Genomic DNA, 26,926 nt, shown 5'->3' with positions numbered 1-26,926 from the left:
AGTGGTGCTGCTAAAGCTACTGAACTGCTGCCCATTGCTGAGCTGGCAGCTCATGGGGAGGGCTGAAGATTCGATAATACCGCCCATCGAGCCTGCTCACCATTCAATACCATCGCGGCTGATCTTTGAATTCAACATCACCTTCTCCCTGTCCCTTGATTCCATGCGAGATCAAAAGTCCTCAACCTTAAATCTGTTCAACGATGGAGCATCCACTGCTGTCTGGGGGAAAGTATTCTAAAGACTCAATCCCTTTGCATGGAGGTGTTTCTCCTCATCTTGTTCTCGATTTCCCAGCTCGGGAAAACAACCTCTGTGTACCTTGTCAAGCCCCTTCAGAATCGTGTATGTTTCTACAAGATTTCCCCTCATTTTTTGCAACTCCAGAAAATATAGACGCAATTTTCTCCACCCTTTGAAAAAAAGCTTCTTTAATATGGTTAATATTTGGTAGCAAATATATATTTGTTGTCATATTTGTCATAGGACATTTATTGTCATTTATATATATTTGTCATAGGACAAGGCTCTCATCCTGGACAGCAAGCGAGAGGTCCTCCACTGCATGTATATCCTTCCTTAAAGACCAAAGCTGCACACAGTAACCCATAGCCCTATACAACTGGAGCAAGAGTTGGCAGTATCAGAGAGAAATAATGAGAAAAATATGAAGTAAAAACAAATTGGAGAAACACAGGAGCCAGGGTTCTCATTGTTTCTGGCAGTTTATTTGATTGTAGATATTGGAAAACACTAGGCCAAGTTGAGGTTAGCAAGCACCTCAGACAGTAGGGGGGGATTTTCCCATCCCACCCCCCTCAGGAATTATAGTGGGTGGGCGGGAGGGGTGGACCATGCAAAGATCCATTGACCGTAGACGGGAATTTCCGGTTTTGGGGCGAGCATTGCCAGAAATCCCGCCCTTGGGATTTTAACTCATCCCTTTATTTATATCTTTTCTGCAAGGCTTTTGCAAGTTGCTGCATGGAAGGAGCGTTAGGGTCCAAAGCATTTATCGAATCCTTAGTCTTCATCATCTTTTCATGGGCCTCATCGAATAACTCCTTGCCCACATCACCCTTGACACGCTCGCGCCATGCGATGAGTTTGGGTCGACCTTCCAAGGGATCAATTCCAGTTCCCAGAGGCTGCAGAGGAAGAACAAGAGGTTATAAAAGTTAACTAGAGTCTGCAACTGAGAAATTAAAGAGAGAGAGACAGAGACATTAGGGCTTGAATTTTACTGCTCCGCCCACTACGGAAAGCAGAGCGGACGAGGGGAGGACCATGGAAGGTCCTTTACAGTTTTGGGACAAACGAGGACATAAAATCCTGCCCTAGGAATGAGAAATTAGGAAGACACTGGGACTGAGATAAATAGAAACGAATGAGTGATTTGAGAGTGAGAGAAAAAGATGGGGTTGAGAGCTTAGGGAGAAAGAGAGGAGAGAGAGATGGGATTGAGAGGTTAGGGAGAGAGAGATGGGATTGAGAGGTTAGAGAGAGAGAGGCTGAGTGACTGGAGAGCGAGAGAGACGGGGTTGAGAGGTTAGGGAGAGAGAGAGAGGCAGAGAGAGAGAGACAGACAGGGTTGAGAGATTAGAGAGAGAGACAGACTGAGTGATTAAAGAGTGAGAGAGAGAGATAGACTTAAGATGTTAGAGAGCGACAGAGAGGCAGAGAGAGAGACTGGGTTGAGGTTAGAGAGAGAGAGAGAGATGGGCTTGAGAGATGTGTGTGAGAAAGAGAGAGACTGAATAGAGAGAGAGAGAGAGACTGAGTGATTAGAGAGAGAGACTGGGTTGAGAGGTTAGAGAGAGAGAGACTGGGTTGAGAGGTTAGAGAGAGAGAGAGACTGGGTTGAGAGGTTAGAGAGAGAGAGAGAGAGAGACTGGGTTGAGAGGTTAGAGAGAGAGACTGGGTTGAGAGGTTAGAGAGAGAGAGTGAGATTGAGGGATTAGAGAAAGAGAGATAGACTGAGTGACTAGAGAGAGAGAGAGACTGAGTTGAGAGGTTAGAGAGAGAGAGAGACGGACAGACTGAGTGATTAGAGAGAGAGAGACTGTGGGTGGAATTTAATTAGTGATTGATGGCGATGTTGGAGTGGGCGCCACTTGAGCTTTTGAGTTGGGAGCTGGTCCCCACAGCCCTCATATGAAAATCTAAAGGACCAGCCATGAGAGTTGATTTGATTTGATTTATTATTGTCACATGTATTAGTATACAGTGAAAAGTATTGTTTCTTGCGCGCTATACAGATAAAGCATACCATTCACAGAGAAGGAAAGGAGAGAGTGCAGAATGTAGTGTTACAGTCATAGCTAGGGTGTAGAGAAAGATCAACTTAATGCAAGGTAGGTCCATTCAAAAGTATGATGGCAGTGGGGAAAAAGCTGTTCTTGAGTCGGTTGGTACGTGACCTCAGACTTTTGTATCTTTTTCCTGACGGAAGAAGGTGGAAGAGAGAATGTCTTGGGTGTGTGGGGTCCTTAATTATGCTGGCTGCTTTGCTGAGGCAGTGGCAGTGGAAAGTGTAGACAGAATCAATGGATGGGAGGTTGGTTTGCGTGATGGATTGGGCTACATTCACAACCTTTTGTAGTTCCTTGCAGTCTTGGGCAGAACAGGAGCCATACCAAGCTGTGATACAACCAGAAAGAATGCTTTCTATGGTGCATCTGTAAAAGTTGGTGAGAGTCGTAACAGACATGCCAAATTTCTTCAGTCTTCGGAGAAAGTAGAGGCGTTGGTGGGCTTTCTTAACTATAGTTCAGCATGGGAGGACCAGGACCAGGTTCTGGGGAAACTGATAAATCACCTGGACTGGATGGACTACACCCCAGGGTTCTAAAAGAGATAGCTCAGGAAATTGTGGAGACATTGGTGGTGATCTTTCAGGAATCACTGGAGGCAGGGAGGGTACCAGAGCACTGGAAAGTAGCGAATGTAACACCGCTGTTTAAGAAGGGAGAGAGGCAGCAGATGGGAAATTATAGGCCGGTTAGCCGGACTTCGGTCATTGGCAAGATTTTAGAGTCCATTATTAAAGATGAGATCGCGGAGTACTTGGAAGTGCATGATAAAGTAGGACTGAGTCAGCATGGCTTTGTCAAGGGGAGGTCATGTCTGACAAATCTGTTAGAGTTCTTTGAGGAGGTAACAAGGAAGTTAGATAAAGGAGAACCAGTGGACATGATTTATTTAGATTTCCAGAAGGCCTTTGACAAGGTGCCACATTGGAGACTGTTAAATAAGTTAAGTGTCCATGGTGTTAAGGGTAAGATCCTGGCATGGATAGAGGATTGGTTGACTGGCAGAAGGCAGAGAGTGGGGATAAAGGGGTCTTTTTCAGGAAGGCAGCTGGTAACTAGTGGTTTGCCTCAGGAGTCAGTGCTATTTTCACAATATACATTAACCATTTGGAGGAAGGAACTGAAGGCACTTTTGCTAAGTTTGCAGATGATACAAAGATATGTAGAGGGACAGGTAGTATTGAGGAAGCAGGGGGCCTGCAGAAGGACTTGGACAGGTTAGGAGAGTGGGCAAAGAAGTGGCAGATGGAATACAATGTGGAAAAGTGTGAGGTTATGCACTTTGGAAGGAGGAATGGAGTCATAGACTATTTTCTAAATGGGAAAATGCTTAGGAAATCAGAAACACAAAGGGACTTGGGAGTCATTGTTCAAGATTCTCTTCAGGTTAACGTGCAGGTTCAGTCGGCAGTTGGGAAGGCAAATACAATGTTAGCATTCGTGTTGAGAGGGCTAGAATACAAGAGCAGGGATGTACTTCTGAGGCTCTGGTCAGACCCCATTTGGAGGATTGTGAGCAATTTTGGGCCTCGTATCTAAGGAAGGGTGTACTGGCCTTGGAAAGGGTCCATAGGAGGCTCACAAGAATGATTCCTGGAATGAAGAGCTTGTCGTATGAGGAACGGTGGATGACTCTGGGTCTGTACTCGTTGGAGTTTAGAAGGATGAGGGGGGACCTTATTGAAACTTACAGGCCTGGATAGAGTGGACGTGGAGAGGATATTTCTACTAGTAGAAAAAACTAGAACCAGAGGACACAACATCAGGCTAAAGGGACGCTCCTTTAAAACAGAGATGAAGAGGAATTTCTTCAGCCAGAGTGGTGAATCTTGGAACTCTTTGCCGCAGAAGGCTGTGGAGGCCAGGTCATTGAGTGTCTTTAAGATAGAGATAGATAGGTTCTTGATTAATAAGGGGATGAGGGGTCATGGGGAAAAGGCAGGAGAATGGGGATGAGAAAAATATCAGCCATGATTGAATGGCGAAGCAGACTCGATGGGCCAAGTGCCCTAATTCTGCTCCAATGTCTTATGGTCTTATGGTCTTATAGGACAGGTTGTTGGTGATCTGGACATCTAAAAACTTGAAGCTCTCGACCCTTTCTACTTTGTCCCCGTTGATGTAGACAGGGGCATGTTCTCCTTTACGTTTCCTGAAGTTGATGACAATCTCCTTCATTTAGTTGACATTGAGGGAGAGATTATTGTTGCCGCACCAGTTCACCAGATTCTCTATCTCATTCCTGTACTCTGTCTCATCATTGTTTGAGATCTGACCCACTACGGTGGTGTTGTCAGCAAACTTGAAAATCAAATTGGAGGGGAATTTGGCCACACAGTCATAGGTGTATAAGGAGTATAGTAGGGGGCTGAGAACACAGCCTTGTGGGGCGCTGGTGTTGAGGATGATCATGGAAAAGGTCTTGTTGCCTATCCTTACTGATTGTGGTCTGTGAGTTAGGAAGTTCAGGATCCAGTCGCAGAGGGAGGTGCCAAGACCTAGGCCACGGAGTTTGGAGATGAGTTTCATGGGAATAATAGTGTTGAAGGCTGAACTGTAGTCAATAACTAGGAGAAATAGGAGTCTGACATAGGTGTCCTTGTTATCTAGGTGTTCCAGGGTTGAGTGCAGTGCCAGGGAGATGGCGCCTGCTGTGGACCTGTTGCGGCGGTAGGCAAACTGTAGTGGATCCAGGTAGCCCGGGAGGCTGGAATTGATTCGTGCCATGACTAGCCTTTTGAAACACTTCATAATGATGGATGTCAGAGCCACTGGACGATAGTCATTAAGGCACGCTGCTTGGTTTTTCTTGGTACTGGGATGATGGTCGTCTTCTTGAAACAAATAGGGACCTCAGCTTGTTGTAAAGAGAGGTTGAAGATGTCTGCGAATACTCCCGCCAGCTGATCCACGCAGGATCTGAGTACCCCATCCGGGCCAGTCACTTTCCTTGAGCATGTGAAACATGCAAATACAAAGCCAGGGTGGTTTCAATTGGAGAATTCTGCTGGCAGGTTAAAAAAAATTTTTAATTTAAAGTGTATTTATTAGTGTCACAAGTAGGCTTACATTAACACTGCAATGAAGTTATTGTGAAAATCCCCTAGTCACCACACTCCGGCGCCTGTTCAGGTACACTGAGGGAGAATTTAACATGGCCAATGCACCTAACCAGCACGTCTTTTGGACTGTGGGAGGAAACCAGAGCTCCCGGAAGAAACCCACGCAGACACGGGGAGAATGTGCAGACTCCATATAGTAAGAAGTTTAACAACACCAGGTTAAAGTCCAACAGGTTTATTTGGTAGCTACCAAATAAACCTGTTGGACTTTAACCTGGTGTTGTTAAACTTCTTACTGTGTTTACCCCAGTCCAACGCCGGCATCTCCACATCAGACTCCATACAGACAGTGACCCAAGCCAGGAATTTCGAGTCTAAATGACCTTTTGTCAAAGCTGAGCTTTGAGCTTGACAAAGTTTGAGAAAGTTTGAGCTTTGGCAAAGGGTAATCTGGACTCGAAACGTCAGCTCTTTTCTCTCTTTACAGATGCTGCCAGACCTGCTGAGATTTTCCAGCATTTTCTCTTTTGGTTTCAGATTCCAGCATCCGCAGTGATTTGCTTTTTACCTCAAGAAGAAGTCTGTTCCTCTGTTCAACATCCTCCCCAATGCCCCAGCCCGTTACCTGGGAGGTGCCCACGCCCAACTTGGACCTCTACCCACTGCACCGGAGCCTTTGTGCATCCCCTTCCAGTGAATGGTATCCCTTTGACCCCCTCTTTTGTGAGCTTTTAGTGCAGCCTTGTCAGGGTCAAGTTTCCCCCCTCTTTTTGTCCTCGAGTTCCACAGCACAGTGCTGTCTATAAAGCAGCTCAGCACGGAGGGCATGAATTAGTCTGCCGCAGCAGAGAGACTTCAGAGCGGCATCGCGCTAGGCAGTAGGTTGTGTATGTTGCACTCATAACAAAGTCTCGGATGAACTGAGGTCTGCCTTGCGCTTTCACACTTTCTCAAACCGGTTTGAAACCGGCACGATTCCCCACTTGCAGTATCAAAAGGCCTGACGAGATTTTGGTAATCATTAGAATGAGCATCAGATGCAAGTGAGTGCAAATGGCCATCATGTTCAGGCAGCGGGAGAACCAGGCCGCCATTAACCTGCCATTGGGAGAATTACAAACTGTTTTTATGCTGGTGGGTTTCTGATTCCTGCTGGATTCTCCACTCCCGTCTGCCCCCAAACCCCTGCAGGCAGGATGGGAGAGTTCTGCCCATCCCAGTAGCTGTGGGAGGCTGTGATCGCTGAGATCACAGACATTCAGAGGATTGCTGGGGATAGGCCCTCTCCAAAACCCTGCAGAATCCCTCGCGGTTCACACACGTCACTAGCTGCTCCCAGGAATCGCAAATGGCAACATGGGTGCAGTCAATTATCCCTGGCACTCGAGGGAAACAAGCGATGGTGGCAGAGCCCATTGCCATGGCAACAGGCAATGGTGGCAGAGCCCATTACCAAGGCAACAGGCAATGGTCGCAGAGCCCATTGCCATGGCAATAGGCAATGGTTGCAGAGCCCATTGCCAGTGCTACCAGGTGGTCATCAGTTGATGAATTCAGTGACATGATAGAGGAGGGCAATGGGCACCTCTTTCAGCACCTGTGTGGGGCAGCATGCAAGATGCCACACATGTCACCCATGGAGCCCTGGAAGCAGCAGGTGGTGAGGCAGTTGAACGCTGCAGTCACTTGAGGGCCACAGGCACGGGGGGAGGGGTGCTGCCAAATCCATGTGGCTCCATTTCTTGCTGCAGGAGCTGTCAAATTCTGATGTCCGCTTCCTAGGACACCTTCAGGTATTGCCTCTCAGACATCTGGAGTTGGTTTGTCCATGTCCTGAAGATGCACTGATGTGCCAGTAACCCTCCTGACTCCCTGACCCTCTGGTGCACTCTGCTGCTGGCCTTGTGGGCTCAGTTGTTGAATTGTGATGGCACTCCCTTTTGTTGCATCCTCTTCTCCTGCTTTCGAGTGTGAGGAAGATTGGGTGTATGAGACACATACATATTCCACAGTCAACTGCGTGATAAAGGGGGGAGGCAGTGAGATCAGAACGTGGGCATCCATGGATTTCATCTGTACAGTTGCTGAGCAGAGAGCTTTTTCAACCTCCCGTTTTGGACCAGGCCAGTACAGGGAGTCTTCACTTAAAGTCACAGGGCCCTATTTTACCATTTTGATTCTAAGGGCTGGGCGGACTTGAAACTGAGAGTGTTTCAGATCGGACTTTTAGACCCGTTCTCAGGCGCCCCCATATGCACTCTGCCTGAAAAAATATCAGCAATTCCGATTCACGCTGCAGAGGTCTGTGGGTGGAGCTTAATGTGCCCAAAATCCTGCAGCTCCGATCAGCACCTCCAACTGCGCATGTGCAGAAAAAAAAGATAGAATGCGAGTCCCCTGCCACATCCCTCCCGGGCCGGCTAATGCCCCCCCCCGGGCCCTCACAGACATTGGCCCACCCCCCCAACATTACTGACCCCCTTATCCCCCACCCCCTGCCACCCAGACCGATCACGGACCCCTCCCTCTCCCCCACCCCCACCGATCTCAGACAGAGTGGCAGCAGACACCCCCTTCCACCCCCCTCCCCCTCTCAAGCAGAGAGACATCGGACGCTCGGCACCTACCTCCTCACTAACTGGAGTGCCCGAATCGGACTTTTATAGAGCATGTCTGTTTCGTGCTGATTCTGGATGGGCGAACACGGTGGTAAAGGGGAAGTGCCGGTAAGGTTGGGTGTGCAGCCCATTAAGTCAATTTAGATGCATGTAAATACATTTAAATGGCCGCCGCGGCCGTTTCGGGCACGATCCTGATTGGGGCCATTTTCGGGCCTTGGTAAAAGGGGAACCAGTGTGGAGGCAGGCGTGGATCGTGCTACTCGCCTCACGCCCGACTTTGCGCCCAAAAACGGGCGCAATGCGATGGTAAAATCGGGCCCTGAAAATCGTGACTTTACGTGAGATGACTCAAAGTGAATCATAGGTTCCCAAAAGAACCCAATATTAAAACTGGAATTAGGTACTTTCGGACATTTCCCACCCAGAAAAAGCAATGTACAAGTTGAAATATTGCACTGTTGTCTGCAGCACTGTGCATTCACAGCAGCAATAATTTGCAAAGTAAAAGATTATGACAGATTATGAGAGGCAGGGACAGAGTGGATAGTCAGAAGATTTTTCCCAGGGTGGAAGAGTCAATTACTAGGGGGCACAGGTTTAAGGTGTGAGGGGCAAGGTTTAAAAGAGATGTACGAGGCAGATCTTTTACACAGAGAGTGGTGAGTGCCTGGAACTCGCTGCCAGGGGAGGTAGTGGAAGCGGATACGGTAGTGACTTTTAAGGGGCGTCTTGACAAGTACATGAATGAGATGGGAATAGAGGGATATGGTCCCTGGAAGCGTAGGGGGTTTTAGTTAAGTTGGGCAGCATGGTCGGTGCAGGCTTGGAGGGCCAAAGGGCCTGTTCCTATGCTGTAATTTTCTTTGTTCTTTGTTCTAAAATATAACACTAAGTATAAGGGAAATACAATATGGTAAAGAATATTTATCTATAGGCCCCATATAGTGGCAGAGGTTGGCCGGTGAAGGTCATAACTGAAGTCCCAGAACTACCTGCACCAAAAATCTTCTGCCACTAGAAGCCCAGGACTTGGTGTGTGTTCAGAATGGGAGCTCGGAGGCAGAAACGGAACAGACTCCAGGGACTAAGGGCAGAGGCAAGGGCTGCAGCTAGGGGAGGAAGGACTGAAGGTGGGAATGGAAGCACAGTGGGGGAAGGTCATGTGTGCAGGCAAGGCACAGAAGAGAAAGACTGCAGCAACAATATTAAAATGAAACTGAATGGATTATATTGATGCTGAGATTACAGTGAAAGAACTAAAATGTGCAGATTAGGTGGATTGGCCATGCTAAATTGACCACTAGTGTCAGGGGAATTAATCGGGTAAATACATGGGGTTAATGGGATAGGGCCTGTTGTCAATGCAGGCTTAATGGGCTGAATGGCCTCCTGCACTGTAGGAATTCTATGATTCCATGAAATAATGTTAAATGTGTCGATGTTGAGTGAGGACTTACTGTAACAGAGTGTGTCTGACCCACACATTTCAATCTGTAACCCTCCCCATCCCCTTATCACCTTCCACTTTGACCCCACATGACTGTAGGCTTTCTCTCTGTAGCCCTTGAACAGAGCACCCTGAATTTGGCCCACCAGGACCCAACTTTGGACAGCAACGTGCCCATCCTTTTGGGGCTCTCGTTCCATGTGCCTTCATTGATTGCCCCACCCCCTGACCACCCATAACTCCAGGGGATTCCAGTTGCACTCCCAACCCACCCACAGTCCTCACTCAAAGCCCTTTTCTAGTCCGCCATGCTTCAGGCCTGAACACACTGCTACCCTCCCTCCCTCACCCCTCCTCCCATCCTGAACACCACCCTGCCCTCTCTCCCTCACCCCTCCCCCATCCTGAATGCCCCCATCCTTCTCTCACCCCTCCCCCATACTGAATGCCCCCATCCTTCTCTCACCCCTCCCCCCATCCTGAATGCCCCCCATCCCTCCCTCACCCCTCCCCCATACTGAACACCCCCAATCCTCCCTCACCCCTCCCCCCCCACCTGAACACCCTCCAATCTTCCCTCACCCCTCCCCCATCCTGAACACCCCCATCCTCCCTCACCCCCCATCCTGAACACCCTCCGTCTCTCCCTCACTCCTCCCCTCCCCCATCCTGAACACCCTCCATCCTCCCTCACTCCTCCACTCATCCTGAACACCCTCCAACCCTCCCTCACCCCTCCCCTCCCCCCATCCTCCCTCACCCCTCCACCCAGCCTGAACACCCTCCAACCCTCTCTCACCCCTCCCCTTCCCCCATCCTCCCTCACCCCTCCCCCCATTCGGAACACCCTCCAACCCTCCCTCACCCCTCCCCTCCCCCCATCCTGAACACCCCCCATCCTCCCTCACCCTTCCACCCATCCTGAACACCCCCATCCTCCCTCCCCCCTCCCCCCATCCTGAACACCCCCATCCTCCCTCACCCCCCATCCTGAACACCCCCATCCTCCCTCCCCCCTCCCCCCATCCTGAACACCCCCATCCTCCCTCACCCCCCATCCTGAACACCCCCATCCTCCCTCCCCCCTCCCCCCATCCTGAACACCCCCATCCTCCCTCCCCCCTCCCCCCATCCTGAACACCCCCATCGTCCCTCCCCCTCCCCTCCACCCATCCTGAACACCCCCCATCCTCCCTCACCCCTCCACTCATTCCGAACACCCCCCAATCCTCCCTCACCGCTCCCCTTTAATCAGCTTTTGATGAGGTACTTTGTCAAACATTTTCTTCAAAGCCGTAGAGACAACATCAAACCTCTGCTACTTAATTAATAATAAATCTATTAATTTGGTGAAATATGATCTCCCTTGTTCAAATCCATGGTGGCTCTCCTTAATTAACTCAAACCTCTCTGAGTGTCTGTCCCTATTCTTCCCTGATTGTTATTTCTAAAATCTTACCTCCAATCGGTGTTAGACTAACTGGGCCTGAGGTTACGAGAGTATCCTTAAACAAGGGTGTCAAATTTGCCACTCTCCATTCCTCTGGCACCTCCCCTGTATCTAGGGAAGATTGGAAGATTAGCTACCACCAGCCCCAATTCCTTCAGCAACCTGGGATCCATCCAGATCCAGTGATTTTTTCCCTAAGAACAGCCAGTCTTTCCAGTACATCAATTTTCGCCCCCTCTATTGCCTCTACTTCTTCACTACTGCTACTGATATTTTATGAGCAATCTTTCCTTGGTAAACATGGATTACTCATAAAGTATTCTAGCCTTCTCCTGTGCCTATAGGTACATATCACCCACTCTGTCTCTAATAGGCTCTTACTACCTGCTTACTATTCAGCACTGAGAGTGTACCTGCTTAGAATGTAATAACTTACAAGTTAACGGTGATAACTTTTTATTGGATGTAATGTGACCAATGGGAACAAGATGTAAGGATCAGCTGACCCAGTAAACCATGGAACCAATTACAGAGTGATGTAATAGTCAGCTGACCAGCTGATTCACTATAAATAAGAACCTGTTTAGAATTGTGGAGAGCTTGGAGTGGCCCAGGGTGAGGCCCCAAGTTTGGAGTAATGATGTTTCTTTATTAAACCCTTTCTTTGATTTATAAGTTGGAGTAAGTTTTGTTGTATTTTCATTATCTGCATTTTGAAGAGTTCCTTCTGAGGAAACAACCTGTACCTTAAAGAAGGCAGCTCATTCCCACCTTCTCAACAGCAACTAGGGATGGGCAATAAATGCTGACCAGCTAGTGACACGCACATCCTGTAAATGTATGTTTAAAAATGTTGGTAGAAAAATTTTGGGTTCCCTTTTCTGCTATCTCTCATTGCATTCTCTCTTTGCTAGCTTTTCACTTCCTCTCTTAACCTATTGTATTTGATCTGGTTCTCACTTGAAGAGTTCACCGTTCACCCGATCTGTAAGATACACACACTGTTACTGTTTCACCATGTTGTCTATGTCCATCATCATCCAAGGAGCTCAGGTTTTGGTTCCCTTACCTTTCACCCTCATTGGAACTTACCCAGTCTGTACCTGAAACATCTCCTTCTTAAAGATCACCCATGGTTCCGTTGTAACTTTCTCGCCAGTTTGGTTCCATTTTGGGTAACACGGCGGCACAGTGGTTAGCACTGCTGCATCACAGCACCAGGGACCTGGGTTCGATTCCCGGCTTGTGTCACTGTCTGTGCAGAGTCTGCATGTTCTGCCCGTGTCTGCGTGGATTTCCTCCGGGTGCTCCGGTTTCCTCCCACAGTCTGAAAGACGTGCTGGTTAGGTGCATTGGCCATGCTAAATTCTCCCTCAGTGTACCCGAAAAGGTGCCCGAAAAGGAGTGTGGCAACCAGGGGATTTTCACAGTAACTTCATTGCAGTGTTAATGTAAGCCTTACTTGTGACTAATAAATAAAATTTTACTCTGACTAGTGACAATGTGAGAAATGCAGGTCCCTTTGAGAGTAAACCAGGACTAGCTTGAAAGTGAATTGAGAACAGCTGATGCTCAGTGAAGCTGGTATTTAGGAGCTGGGTTTTGCCCCAGGGATAGGAACAGGATGGAGTGGAAAGTAATGTTTGCACTGAACTATGGTATCATACGAAAAGAGTTCTGAACCAGCAGAATGTCTTCTGCTGTGTAATTTGGTAAATAGTTATTCACCTATTTAACAATTAGTTCCTATCTTGAGGTGTTGTGATGTGATGGGGAGCACCCCTGACTCTGAACTAGATTTCCTGGGTTTGAGTCCCACCCCAGAACTTGATGGGCAAGGAAGGTGTGTTCAGAACATTGCCAAGTAGGTTGAGTGTCAACCTGTAATTCCTTCCAGCATGTCCCAATGGCAGGTTGTAAGAGCAGGAGAGGTTTCTGGTCAATGGAATGAATTTTGGTGTCTTTACCATTACTATCCATAGCTCCAGACAGCAACATGCATGTAAATGTGAATAGTGTCACAGCAAAGGGACACCCTAAATGAACTATAACACATGACCAGATCCTCTCTCACTGTTCTCATGTTAGCTCACTTCCAATTTTGAAATTCTATTTTAGATTGTCCCTTCCTGTCCTCCATTGCTAATCTAAACTTTAAGTTGTGATGTCTCCTGTCAGATGCTTAGTCCACCTGGCTCACCTCATTCCCCAGGGCCAAATCCAGGAATTCCTCCTTGCTAGTTAGACTGAGGAACTATTGATCAAGACAGTTCTTCTGAACACATTTCAGAATTCTTCTTTCTCTACCCTTATGCAAACACCATCCAAACTGATATTTGGGTAAAGTTCTCTATAGTTCTCTGACATCTTGGTGACTTCCCTACAAATTTCCTCCTCTATCTCTCTCTCTCACTATTTGGAGGCCTGTAGATTACTTCTAGTAGCAATCATCCCCCTTTTTCCTTCTTAACTCCAGTCAAATGGATTCTGTCCTTGTCCTTGAAATCCCCAACAGCAAAGTGTCTTCTCTAATCAGGACTGCCAGCCCACCCACCTCTTACCCTTCCCTGAACAATATTCCCTGAATATTGAATGCCTGGTCCTCACCATTGTTAAATCCTGTTTCCATTGTTGCCACTATATTATATTTTCTATATTATTATATTAAAGTTTGTGCTTGTACCTTGCTGACCTAATTCACCACACTTGTGCATTTATACACAAACATTCTAAACCTGTCTTTATATTCTATGTTGTCCTTCTCAGTCTGCTCCTATCTCACATGGTACTACTTTCTTTCCTAGTATTATCCAACACTCTCACTCCTTTATACACATTATTCCTCTTTTTTATTTTGAGATGTTGGTTCTTACCCCTCTGCAATTTGGTTCAAACCCTCCACAACCACATTAGTGAACCTCACAATGAAGACAACCGTCTGAAACCTGCTGAGGTGCAACATGTCCCTTTGCAAAAGGGGCCTCCTCCCACAGAAGAGATCAAAATGCCTCCCTGCACCAGGCTTCAAGCCATACAGTGACCCTCCCAATCCTCCAAATTTCTACTTTCATAAGCACACGACACTGTGAGACAGATTATTAACTTCAAGGAGCAATTTTTTAACTTATGCAGCTCCTGGGGCTCTTACCATTTGATCTCAATGTGTCTCTTGGCCATTGAACAATGAAGGGTGGCCCAGGCTAATGAAAAAGAGCAGTTTGAGGAGTAAGTGTTTCATCCAATTTCTGAAAATTCTCTGGGACCAATTGGTGTCTTTGTGGGACTGCGGTTGGAAATATCATTGAGCTGCTTCCAATTCTCTCACCTGCATCAGTTCAACGAGTGCGACCAGGTCTGCCAGAGACACTTCCTGTCCCACAATGTACGGTTTGTCCTGAAGGAACTTATCCTCGAAGGTCTGGATTGATTTTTGCAGATCCGCCAGGGCCTCGTCCATTCTGTCCTTGGGAATTGGCTGTCCAGTTAAAGCTGGCAATAGGCTCTAGGATAAAGACATGAGGAGAGGTCAGCAGCACAAGGTGCTCCCACAGGAGGTTAGACACAGCCCTGAGGAACCTTCAGACAGCAGAAGACTGAACTCAGAAATTAGAATTGTGTTTAGTGAACCTTCAAACTCATTCACATTTTGCAAGTGTCAGTTAGAATCTAACTGATTAAGATATCCCTCGACTATCAGTGTGTGTGTATCACTCTCCCTGGCCTAATCTTCCACTCCCACTTATGGCGGGCTCAACATCCAAAAAAATTACCTCCCCAATAAAATTCCCGTCCCCAATAAAACATCCTCCTCCCCGGATAAACATCCTCCTCCCCAATAAACATCCTCCTCCCCCGATAAACATCCTCCTCCCCCAATAAACATCATCCTCCCCCAATAAACATCCTCCTCCCCCAATAAACATCCTCCTCCCCCAATAAACATCCTCCTCCCCCAATAAACATCCTCCTCCGCAATAAACATCCTCCTCCCCCAATAAACATCCTCTTCCCCCGATAAACATCCTCCTCCCCCAATAAACATCCTCCTCCCCCAATAAACATCCTCCTCCCCCGATAAACATCCTCCTCCCCCAATAAACATCCTCCTCCCCTAATAAACATCCTCCTCCCCCAATAAACATCCTCCTCCCCAATAAACATCCTCCTCCGCAATAAACATCCTCCTCCCCCGATAAACATCCTCTTCCCCCGATAAACATCCTCCTCCCCCAATAAACATCCTCCTCCCCCAATAAACATCCTCCTCCCCCAATAAACATCCTCCTCCCCCAATAAACATCCTCCTCCCCCAATAAACATCCTCCTCCCCCAATAAACATCCTCCTCCCCAATAAACATCCTCCTCCCCAATAAACATCCTCCTCCCCCAATAAACATCCTCCTCCCCAATAAACATCCTCCTCCCCAATAAACATCCTCCTCCCCCAATAAACATCCTCCTCCCCCAATAAACATCCTCCTCCCCCAATAAACATCCTCCTCCCCAATAAACATCCTCCTCCCCCGATAAACATCCTCCTCCCCAATAAACATCCTCCTCCCCAATAAACATCCTCCTCCCAATAAACATCCTCCTCCCCCAATAAAACATCCTCCTCCCCCGATAAACATCCTCCTCCCCCAATAAACATCCTCCCCCCCCGATAAACATCCTCCCCCCCCAGTAACCATCCTCCTCCCCCAATAAACATCCTCCTCCCCCGATAAACATCCTCCTCCCCCAGCAAACATCCTCCTCCCCAATAAACATCCTCCTCCCCCAATAAACATCCTCCTCTCCCAATAAACATCCTCCTCCCCAATAAACATCCTCCTCCCCAATAAACATCCTCCTCCCCCAATAAACATCCTCCTCCCCAATAAACATCCTCCTCCCTCAATAAACATCCTCCTCCCCCAATAAACATCCTCCTCCCCCAATAAACATCCTCCTCCCCAATAAACATCCTCCTCCCCAATAAACAGACACTCCCTCCATTAAATACCCAGTCCTTCAAGTGAATAGCCCCTCCCGCCTTTGAGCATCCTCCGTTACTCCATGAACAGAACCCCCCCAGTAAACAGCCCTTCCATGCAGTGAAGGCCCCTCCCCCAATAAATTACTCCTTGCTCAATGAATAGCCTCTCACCATAATGAATGGCCTACCCTCCAATAAATGGTCCCTGCCAATAAATGGCATTTCCCTCAAAGATGGTCCTTCTTTCAAGACTGAGTCTTCCCACCTGCGGTCAAAGAGAAAAGTTCTCCAGACTGTGTTGAAAGAGGAGACAGAGCCAGAGATTCGGCGAGGTTTAGGGAAGGAATTTGAGAGTTTAGCCCCTCTGCAGCTGTAGGCACAGTCCCCAATGGTGAGGGTAGGATGTGAGGACTCACAAAATGCCAAACAAGGCATGGAGTCATTCCCAGGAAAAATGGAGTGTCAGGAATGATTCCTGAGAAAGGAATGTGAATCTGGCAGCTTAGAGGATGAGGATTGTGTCGATCCTTTCCTCGAAATCAGGAAAATTGCTGACTTTACCCTGAACATGAAAATCCTGGATCCCTGATAGCGAATGTTTGTGTGCTGCCAGGACAGGTATTCATCCACTCGAGCCCGTTTCTGTAGGTCAGCCGGGTACCAGTGGTCAGGAGTCTGGTATTTACCCGCCAGGTATTTCAGAATCGCCACACTGTGAAAGAGAGAGTTAGAGTCATCCTTGATTAGCATCACTCTCCGATCCTCCCCGTCAGAGACCCTCCCCGTCAGAGACCCTCCCCGTCAGAGACCCTCTCCAGCCAGTACCCTACCCCCACCCTGTTCCAGCCCTTTGATGCCTCTCTCCACGCACTCTCATTGTGCTGATTCAGCTGTTCAGTTCAACCTCTGCTCTCAGTGTTCAGGGTGGATGGAAGGCTATATCCTCGCCCTGCCAGCAGGCGTGACTTTTCTTTGGATCAGTGGAGTGGGCTGGAGTTGAGCCTGTCCTCTCCTGCCTCAGCACAGAGCCGCCAAGTGGAGGTGTAAATTGAGGCAGAACAAACCTGTCTCCAATAAAATGCCAACCTCTGCTGACATCTTTGTGCCGCAAGAAATCCAAGCCTTATATCTTCACACAGTTGCAGTGATGCCCTAACCTGTCCAAAATGATGCTGGGAACATGGGTCAGGAAGTCCCACACCCAACTCCAGCAGATCTTATCTGGTAGGAGAAGATGATGGTGTGAAAATCACACATGGGGGAAACCTGAACAGGAGCAGGACCATTGGAGGGAGGTGCTGAATTCTAACTAATCCCATTTTCACTGAAGGAGGACCTTATCCCACAGTGTGACTTACAATTTTTTTAGAGTAGATATAAATACTCAAAAAAGGCAGATAAAGTCAGTGGAACTGTCAAGATGTTAGGTTATTTAAATGGTCAGCCCTTTAAATTTTGAAAAGTAAAATGACTGCCCGTCTGAGTTTGCAGTTTCAATAGATGTTTGGTGTCATTACCCTGAGTGCTCTCGTTGCAGTATTTTATACTGATTGACTGCTTTTGCAGTTTGATTGACAGCTCCAAGAGTTTATTAAAAGATTAACTGTATCTGATGTTGGTATGAGAATGTTTTTACTATAGTGAAGTCTGTAACAAATCATAGAATCCCTACATTGCAGAAGGAAGCCATTCAGCCCATTAAGTCTGCACTGACATTCTGACATATCATCTTACCCAGGCTCATACCCCCCTACCCTGTCCTCGCAAATCCATTCACCCACCCAGCTACACATCTTGGGACACAGGGGCAATTTAGCATGGCCAATCCACCTAACCAGCTTGTCTTTCGGACTGTGGAAGGAAACCAGAGCACCCGGAGGACACGGGGAGAACGTGGAGACTCCGCACAATGACCCAGGGTGACTCTGATAGGGATACTTAGAACATTATTTTATTTCATCTCAGCATGACTTCTGAGGTCTGCTGATGGTGGATACTGGGTGAGTTGCCATGGTGCATATAAGAGCAAAGGATGGTGATCGGGGATCAAGAGTTGGCATGTATTGGTACGATGTTGGCATAGGCCCACATGGGACCATAGATATGATTGGGGAGAGGGGTATGAGTTTGCGTTGAGCTGGCATGGAACTAGAAGGGGCAATGGGGAAACCTGGCAGAATATGGGTGACATGGATGTATGAGGGGATATTGCGGCTGGGTAGTTGGCAATGATGGGGCATGAAGAATGGGCGGGAGGGGTGAGGCTGTGTGAGGGGTCAGGGCTAGAGGACTTAATATTTAACAACAACTGGGATGAAGTCCCAGAGATCAAAGGTGGGCCTTTTAGTGAGCCCGCCTCAACACACGATCAGCGCTTGTGGATGCCTGTGAACTGCGTCCGCGGGCAACAGACTCGACTCCAGCCTGAACCCCCAGGACGAAGATCCCGCCATGCGAGGCACGTCTTCCTGAGGCAACTGTGGTGAGCCAGAAAATTTCCTGAGCAGGTGCTTTGGGAGAGAAAATCCAGGCCCGGGTCTCCACTGCAAGTTCCCGTTATTGCTGGAAATGCTGGCTGATCTTCGAGCTGTGAGTAGTTAATGTTATTGCTGATGTTATTGCTGTCCAAGCCTGATTCCGCTCTGGAAATGTGCCCAAGTGTGAAGGAACCCTCAGCAGTTTCACATGCTCCTTTAACCTTTGGCCCTGCTGCCTCAGAGGCCCAGTTCTGGTCAGCTGCTGGTCTAGCTTGTCTCGGTACTACCTGCAGGCAGCTGCACACTCTCATGTTAATATGCAGCAGCTCACTGCGACTGAGCACAGCAGCCCAGCTCAGAGGCTGCTTCCCACACTCAGACCTCAGCTCCACTGCCCCTCACACCACCCCTACCCCGACAGCCTCAACACAGAAGGACAAACACTGAACAATCTCTTGCTACTCTCAGCCTCACTTCACCCTTCAAGAGCTCTGATACTGTATCAATGCAATCTGTACACACATAGCAACAGTGACACCACCGAGCCCTTCACCAGTATTCAGACCACAAATCACCAGCCCTTTGCTTTCATGTAAGCATGGCATGCTAATGAAGCCCCACACACATGGACAATACTGACCCAGGTACATCATCTGCTCTGATGCCCAATCATTAAGACCATAAGATGATAATAAGACCATAAGACTTAGGAGCAGAAGTATGCCATTGTGATTACTTCAGCCAGACTAATGAGGTTGGTTTGCTCGAGTATGAACGACCTAATGAGTCCTATATCAAAAGAAATATCAAAAGAAATACCTGATGAGTCCTAATTGATGGTTAAATCAGGGAGCCTCATGCTCCCTATTTAAAGCAGGTGTGTCAGACTCCCAGCCTGCATTCAGCAGGGAGCAACTGGACTGCTGGCTGTGTACAGATGTATGGGGTAAATAAAGTAACTTGGTGACGGGACTTCCGCCTCCGTGGAGTTATTACAGCCATTCAACCCATCGTGTCTGCTCTGCCATTCAATAAGACCATGACTGATCTGATATGATAATCCTCAACTCCATTTTCCTGCCTTATCCCCATAACCCTGGATTCCCTTACTGATTAAAAATTTGTCTTTCTCAGCCTTGAACATAAGGGAGCCATGTCTTGCCAGCTCCATTATTAACCAACTTTGATATTAATCTACTGGTGTAGGTGGTCTATGAAAGGAGGGACATGCTCCATCTGGCAAGCTGTAGGCTTTCCTTGACCCTCACCAAGAGGACCTGGGTCCAAGCAGCAGAGATGTTTGGTGCCTCAGTGAACATGGATATTTAATGTAATGCATGCATTTTGTGTTTCATGTACAACGACACCCAGATCCCTCCTTACTGCGGCATTCTGTTGTCTCTCTCTATATAAAAAAACTGGATTTTCTATTCTTCTTGCCAAAGTGGAGAATCTCATATTTCCCACATTATGCTCCATCTGCCAATTTTTGCCCACTCACTTAACCTATCGATATCCCTTTGCAGATTCTTTGCATCCTCCTCATAACTTGCTTTATACCATCAGCAAATTTGTCTGCAATAAAGTCTGTCTCTTCAGTTGTTATTAATATAGATTGTAAATAAAGTTTTTCATAAAGTTTATTTATTAGTGTCACAAGTAGGCTTACATTAACACCGCAATGAAGTTACTGTGAAAATCCCCTAGTCGCCACATTCCGGTGCCTGTTCGGGTACACTGAGGGAGAATTTAGCGTGGTCAATGCATCTAACCAGCACATCTTTTGGACTATGGGAAGAAACCGGAGCACTCTGAGGAAACCCATGCAGACACAGGGAGAATGTGCAAACTCCACACAGACAGTGGCTCAAGCCGGGAATCGAACCCAGGTCCCTGGTACTGACCCCTGGGGCATTCCACATTTTGCCAACCTGAAAATGACCCATTTATCCCTCCTGTTTCTTGTTAGTTAGCTAATCCTCCATCCATGCTAAATATCATCCCCAACATAATGAACTCTTATCTTGTATAGCATCTGATCGAATGCCTTTTATCACTGCAGTGGAGGCTGACTGCTAAGATCCTCACAGCCACATAGCTAAAGACATGGGCAAGTTGCCTCCACCTCCTCCCAGGCAACAAAGAAAGCACAACATTTGCAGAACCCTGCATCACCTTGAACACTGACTGGGTCACTGTGGTATATTATATCTCTTTACTCAGTAAATAAATTGTCTCACTCACAATGAAGTTAAATTAAGTGCTTTATGCAATATGAGGGCTGTCTTATGAGGAACGTTTGAGTAGGTTGGGCCTATACTCATTGAAGTTTAGAAGAATGAGGGGCAATTTGATTGAAACATATACAGTTCTGAGGGGGCTTGACAGAGTAGATGCTGAGAGGATGTTTCCCCTAGTGGGGGAATCTAGAACTATGGGGCACCTTTTCAATATACAGGGCCTCCCATTTAAGACTGAGATAAGGAGGAATATCTTTTCTCAGGGGAAGAAGTCTCACAACGCTGGACAACAGCACTGCTCCTTCATCAGGTGAGTGGAGAAGTGGAGGAAGGAGCAGCGCTCCGAAAGCTTGAGATTCCAAATAAACCTGTTGGACTTTAACCTGATGTTGTGAGACTTCTTACTGTGCCCACCCCAGTCCAACGCCGGCATCTCCACTTCACTTCTCTCAGAGGATCATTAGTGTTTGGAATTTTCTTCCCCAGACAGCAGTGGGTCATTGTATACATTTGAGGCTGAGTTTGGCAGATTTTTGATCGACTATGGAGCCAAGGGTTATGGGTGGGAAGACAAGGAGGTGGAGTTGACACCACATTCAGATCAGCCATGTTCTTATTGAATAACAGAGCAGGCTGAAAGGGCTGCTTACCCCTGCTCCTATTTCTTATATTCTTAGGTTTTTACGGTCTCTACTTCCTCAGTTGCTCTAGTATAATAACCTTTATTAATTGACAAAAAAAATTCCCGTTTCTCAACACCAAGCCTCCTCACCTTGGTTTGCACAGAATGTGTTTAGAATGTGTTTGGGATTAGAAGCATATTCTCACCTCTCACCTAGTGTGAAGTCTCCGTCCTTCATCGCTGGCACCAATCTCAGGGCATTAATCTTTCCAAATTCCTCACTGAACTGTTGACCTGCAGACAGCACGAGAACATCAGAAATAGGAGCAGGAACACTCTTCAAACTCTCTTCCCCCGAGGCCCCTTCCCTACAAAGTTATTAACCTTGGGGCGGCACAGTGGCACAGTGGTTAGCACTGCTGCTTCACAGCGCCAGGGACCCGGGTTCGATTCCCGGCTTGGGTCACTGTCTGTGTGGAGTCTGCACATTCTCCCCGTGTCTGCGTGGGTTTCCTCTGGGTGCTCCAGTTTCCTCCCACAGTCCGAAAGATGTGTGGATTAGGTTGATTGGCCATGCTAAATTGCCCCTTAGTGTCAGGGGGACGAGCTAGGATAAATGGTTGGTGTTATGGGGATAAGGGCAGGGTGGGATTGTGGTCGGTGCAGACCCGATGGGCCGAATGGCCTCCTCCTGCACTGTAGAATTCTATGATCTATGAATACTCTCCCATTGCACAATACTAGATCGAAAATAGTCTGTTCCCTAGTTGGATCCTCAACATTCTGATCCAGAAAGCTAACATGTGTGCATTCCATAAAGTCATCCTCCACACTTCTACTACAAATATGACTTTCTCAGTCAACTGAAGATTAAAAGGACCCCAACTTTCCTGCCTGCCCTCATAACCCTTGACTTCCTTGTCTGTAAAAATTCTGTCTTAGTCTTGATTCACTAATTCAGCCTCCACTGCTTTCTGGGGAAGGGAATTGCAGACTAACGCCTCACTGAGAGAAAGGTTTTCCTCAGCTCCATCTGAAAAGGGAGACCTCTTGTTTCTAAACCGCGTCCCTCGGTTCTCGTCTCTCCCACATCCTCCCAGTGTCTACCCTGTCAAATCAATAGCGAGGACTGATGCTGAGAATGGAGCAAAAAAAGAGGCGACAAGAAGTGGTGAGAGGCCCCGGATAGGCGTGTGTGTGAGGGAGCGGGGGTGGGGGAGGGTTCAGGCCTTGGAAAGGCAAGCATGTGAGGGGGGGGGGGGGTTGAGCTTCAGAAAGGTGCACATGTGTGTGAGACAGAGGGGGGAATGTGTGTGTGAGAGAGGGGACGAGTGAGAGAGGTGTGTGTGTGAATGTGAGAGAGACATAAGTGTGCGTGTGTGTGTGGGAGAGAAATGCGAGTGTGTGTGTGAGGGAGAGGGATGCTTGTGTCCAATATAAGAATCAGTTTTCCAGCATCACTCCTCCCATCAAAAATGACAAAAAGGTAAGACTTAAGTATTCTTTTAATATGAGAACTTTTTAATTATTACCAGATTATCCACTCCTACTTCCAGGGATTAATGTTAAGGGGCTTGGCCAGGGGATGCTTGTGTCCAATATAAGAATCAGTTTTCCAGCATCACTCCTCCCATCAAAAATGACAAAAAGGTAAGACTTAAGTATTCTTTTAATATGAGAACTTTTTAATTATTACCAGATTATCCACTCCTACTTCCAGGGATTAATGTTAAGGGGCTTGGCCAGGGGTTAATGTTAAGGGGCTTGGCCAGGGGTTAATGTTAAGGGGCTATGGGAAGGTAGCTTGGCCAGGGGTTAATGTGAGGGTTAATGGAGCTGGAGGATGTATTAGTGACTGTGTGCCTCTTCCTCATTCCTAATAAACACACAGATATCGCTAGAAAAGACTTGTTTACATTGGATTTCTGTGTTCACACCAATTTCACAGCAAAAAGGGGCAGCGACATTATGAGAATGTTTGGGGTTCCCTGATGCCTTTGTGAGGTCACTAGGGGTTCCGCAGCTCAAAATATTTGGGAAACCCTGATTTACAATGAAAATCACTCATGTAAAGAAAACTGTTCATTCTAGTCTGTCCCACTTTCACCTCTCCCTACAGATACAATAATTAAAGCGTTCAGGTCTGCAAAATAATGAGGGGCATAGATCAGCTAGATAGTCAACATCTTTTCCCAAAGGTAGTGGAGTTTAAAACTAGAGAGCATAGGTTTAAGGTGAGAGGGGAGATACAAAAGGGTCCAGAGGGGCACTTTTTTCACACAGAGGGTGGTGAATGTCTGGAATGAGTAAAGTAAAGGCCTTTTGGCTAAGATCAAGTGTAGTATCGGATCTGCACTTGGTTGAGGTCATGTGGTTACGCTGAGGCTTCATATGTTTCATATGAAGCAATTTTTAAAAGCGGCATCTCGGCCTTTTGGCTAAGATGCAAATGAGCTCAAGTCTTGGAGGAGGATCCTCCCCCTTCTCCAATCAGCTTGACTCATGTAGATCAGGCCCAGGACAGGGTGGTTTAGTCGCCCGCCCTGTCTTGTCAGCCTGGATCGGAAATGTCTCAACTTGTTGAGACTCTGAATTGGATTTGATTTGATTGAATTGGAAAAGTATAAAAAAAAAAGTTTATTTATTAGTCACAAGTAAGGCTTATATTAACACTGCAATGAAGTCACTGTGAAATTCCCCGAGTCGTCACACTTCAGCACCTGTTCAGGTCAATGCACCTAACCAGCACGTCTTTCAGACTGTGGGAGGAAACCGGAGCACCCGGCGGAAACCCAGGCAGACACGGGGAGAATGTGCAAACTCCGCACAGACAGTGACCCAATCTGGGTATCAAACCCAGGTCCCTGGCGCTGTGAGGCAGCAGTGCTAACCACTGCGCCACCGTGCTGTCCTAAATGAGCTGCCAGAGGTAGTAGTAGAGGTGGGTACAATTTTGTCTTTTAAAAAGCATTTAGACAGTTACATGGATAAGATTGGCATAGAGGGATATGGGCCAAATGCAGGCAATTGGGACTAGCTTCGGGGTAAAAACTGGGCAGCAGTGACATTATATCCATTGGTAACAGGGAAAGTGAGGCTCGTCCAGCACTACATCAGGGGCCCCCTAGCCCACCTCAATCACAAACAAGAAACAAAAGCATTGCAAAATCAAACTTTTAATTCATCCTTGTGTATCTGGTTAAGGACTTGAGGGATGACAAGAGAGAGAGCGGGGGAGAGAGATAGGGGAGACGGGAACAAGAGAGGAGGCAAAGAGAGATAAGAGAGGGAGAAGCAGGAACAAAGGCTATGAGGCAAGAGGGGAGGAGAGGGGAGGAGGGTGAAAGAAAGGGGAGAGAGAAAGGAGCAGGGAAGGGGAGTGAAGGGAAGGAGGGGGAGGAAGCACAGGGAGTGTGCGGGTTGGAGATAATTGAAGGAGCGAGATGAAAGAGGGGCAAGAGAGAGGAGCAAGGAGAGAAACGGTAGAGATGAAAGAGAAGGAGGGGAGGAAGCACAGGGAGTGTGGGGGTAGGAGAGAATTGAAGAAGGAGGGAGATGAAAGAGGGGGCGAGAGGGCGGAGCGAGGAAAGGATAGAGGCGAAAGAAAAGGAAAGGACAAGTGAAAAAAAGGGGGTGAGAAGGAAAATAAAGAGAGGGGGAGGCAGGAAGAGGAGAGGAGGGGATGGGAGCAGAAGAGCAGAGAAGGACGGGAGGGGGAGGGGAAAAGCTGAAAATACGAATAAACGTTAGCAGACAGTCGATGGCAAAGACAAGTGTGAACTTAGCCCTGACATTCCACTGACCCTTACCTGTTCTAAGACTGACAAGCTTAAACTCAAACGCTATGTTGTTCTTCTTGGCAAAGATGTAGACTGCTCTACAGGGCTGAGAGTGCAGATCCAAATACAGCTCCAGACCCATGTTGTTCTTTAGGCAGTGCAGGGTAACAGCACTCAAAGTATTGGCAGTGCAGACTTTGCTTATATAAAGTCAATCCCTCCCCCAATTCCCAGCAAAACACTGGGTAGAAATAGAGACCAAAGATCACGTGATATTAATCAACAAGGGGAAAAGGAAGCAAATTCCTGCTCCACAATGAAAAACAACTAAACTCTTCGTAACTGGCCAAACCCAAAGAGCTTGGCACGCACAGAATAAGGAGAAGTGATCATATTACTTAAAAACCGAACATCTTTATTTTCCTGAATGTTTGAAATGTATTTTTAACTGTACAGAAATGTGAATGATATTCCCAGTGCAAAACTCGGCCCTAAATCACATGACAACCCTCTGTTTATGGGTCGCTGTTAAAATTAATGAGCAACTGATATCTCCTGTAAATATAACTCGGGTTTAACAAAGACCTCCTGCTGATATCTGCCAGCTCCTTTATTGTGGCAAGCTGCTCATTAAAGCTTGACACCTCTGGAATATCTGAGCTCCTCTAATTCTGGCCTGCTGATCCCTTTGGTTTCCATTGTCCCTGTACAGTGCAATCTGTGACCAGTTCTGATCAAAATGGCAATTGTGGGCATTGGGTGGGGGGATCTTACCTGACCCTATTTAGAAACTGATTTTGCTAGATAAGGAGCATTCAACATCAACACTCTCAGGCATTACTCCTGCTGGCTACAAACCCTCAGGTTTGCATCCAGGGAACCAAACGGGCACAAAATCCTTGATTTTAATCGCTCCACCTTTGGCAGCCATGCCTTCAGTTGCGTGGGCCCCAATCTCTGGAATTCCCTCTCTAAATCTCTTGGCCTCTTTACCTCACTTCCCTCCTTTAAGACACTCTTTAAAAACTATCTGTTTGGCCAAGACTATAGCCGTCTGATCAAATATCTGGATATGAGATTTTGTTTTGTAATGCTCCTGTGCAGTGCCTTGTGGGTTGGGTGGGATGTTTTATGTTATGGCCGTATATAAGTGAACATTGTTGCTTACAACGTTTATTTTGCAGGAATTTAGTGTAAATGGAGAATGGAGTACGAAGGTCAGAGTTCACCCTCTGCATTGCCAAGGCTGCCCATCTTGTGCCCGCTCGGATCCCTGGATGCAAACCTGAGGGTTCGTAGCCAGCAGGAGTAATGCCTGAGAGTGTTGATGTTGAATGCTCCTTATCTAGCAAAATCAGTTTCTAAATAGGGTCAGGTAAGATCCCCCCACCCAATCCCCACAATTGCCATTTTGATCAGAATTGGTCACAGCTCGCACTGTACATGGACAATGGAAACCAAAGGAACTCTCTAAAGGTTTGGAAGCCATTCAATCCATTAGGTACGTTCCAACAACAACAATTTATTTATATAGTGCCTTTAATTTAGTATAACATCTTAAGATGCTTCACTGGATTGTTATCAAATAAAATTTGCCACCACGCCACTTGGGGAGATATTAGGGCCAGATTTAGGTTTTAAGGAATGTCTTAAAGGAGAAATGTAAGGTAGAGAGGCAAAGAGGTTTAGGGAGGGAGTTCCAGAGCTTGGGAATGGACACTGAAGGCACAATCACCAATGTTGAACATAGAAACATAGAAAAACTACAGCACAAACAGGCCCTTCGGCCCACAAGTTGTGCCAAAAACATCCCTACCTTCAAGACCTACCTATAACCCTCCATCCTATTAAGCTCCATGTACTCATCCAGGAGTCTCTTAAAAGACCCTATTGAATTCGCCTCCACCACCCCTGACGGCAGCCGATTCCACTCGCCA

At 47.3% G+C, this 26,926-nt stretch overlaps 1 protein-coding gene across 1 annotated transcript; it reads right to left on the bottom strand.

Moving 5' to 3' along the window:
• Positions 1–706: 706 nt before the first annotated feature.
• LOC144502637 (glutathione S-transferase theta-1-like) lies at positions 707–25,214 on the bottom strand. The gene is made up of 5 exons (XM_078226797.1): positions 25,020–25,214; positions 21,417–21,504; positions 16,433–16,583; positions 14,218–14,394; positions 707–1,148 (listed from the first exon to the last, which is right to left on the bottom strand). The coding sequence occupies exons 1-5, from the start codon at positions 25,129–25,131 to the stop codon at positions 945–947; spliced, it is 732 nt and encodes a 243-aa protein (XP_078082923.1). The 5' UTR covers positions 25,132–25,214; the 3' UTR covers positions 707–944.
• Positions 25,215–26,926: the final 1,712 nt, after the last annotated feature.

This window comes from Mustelus asterias, chromosome 13 (genome assembly GCF_964213995.1).
Source record: "Mustelus asterias chromosome 13, sMusAst1.hap1.1, whole genome shotgun sequence".
Classification (NCBI taxonomy): Eukaryota; Metazoa; Chordata; class Chondrichthyes; order Carcharhiniformes; family Triakidae; genus Mustelus; species Mustelus asterias.
Note: the sequence above shows the minus strand (reverse complement) of the source record. Positions and strands in the feature narration are given on the sequence as shown.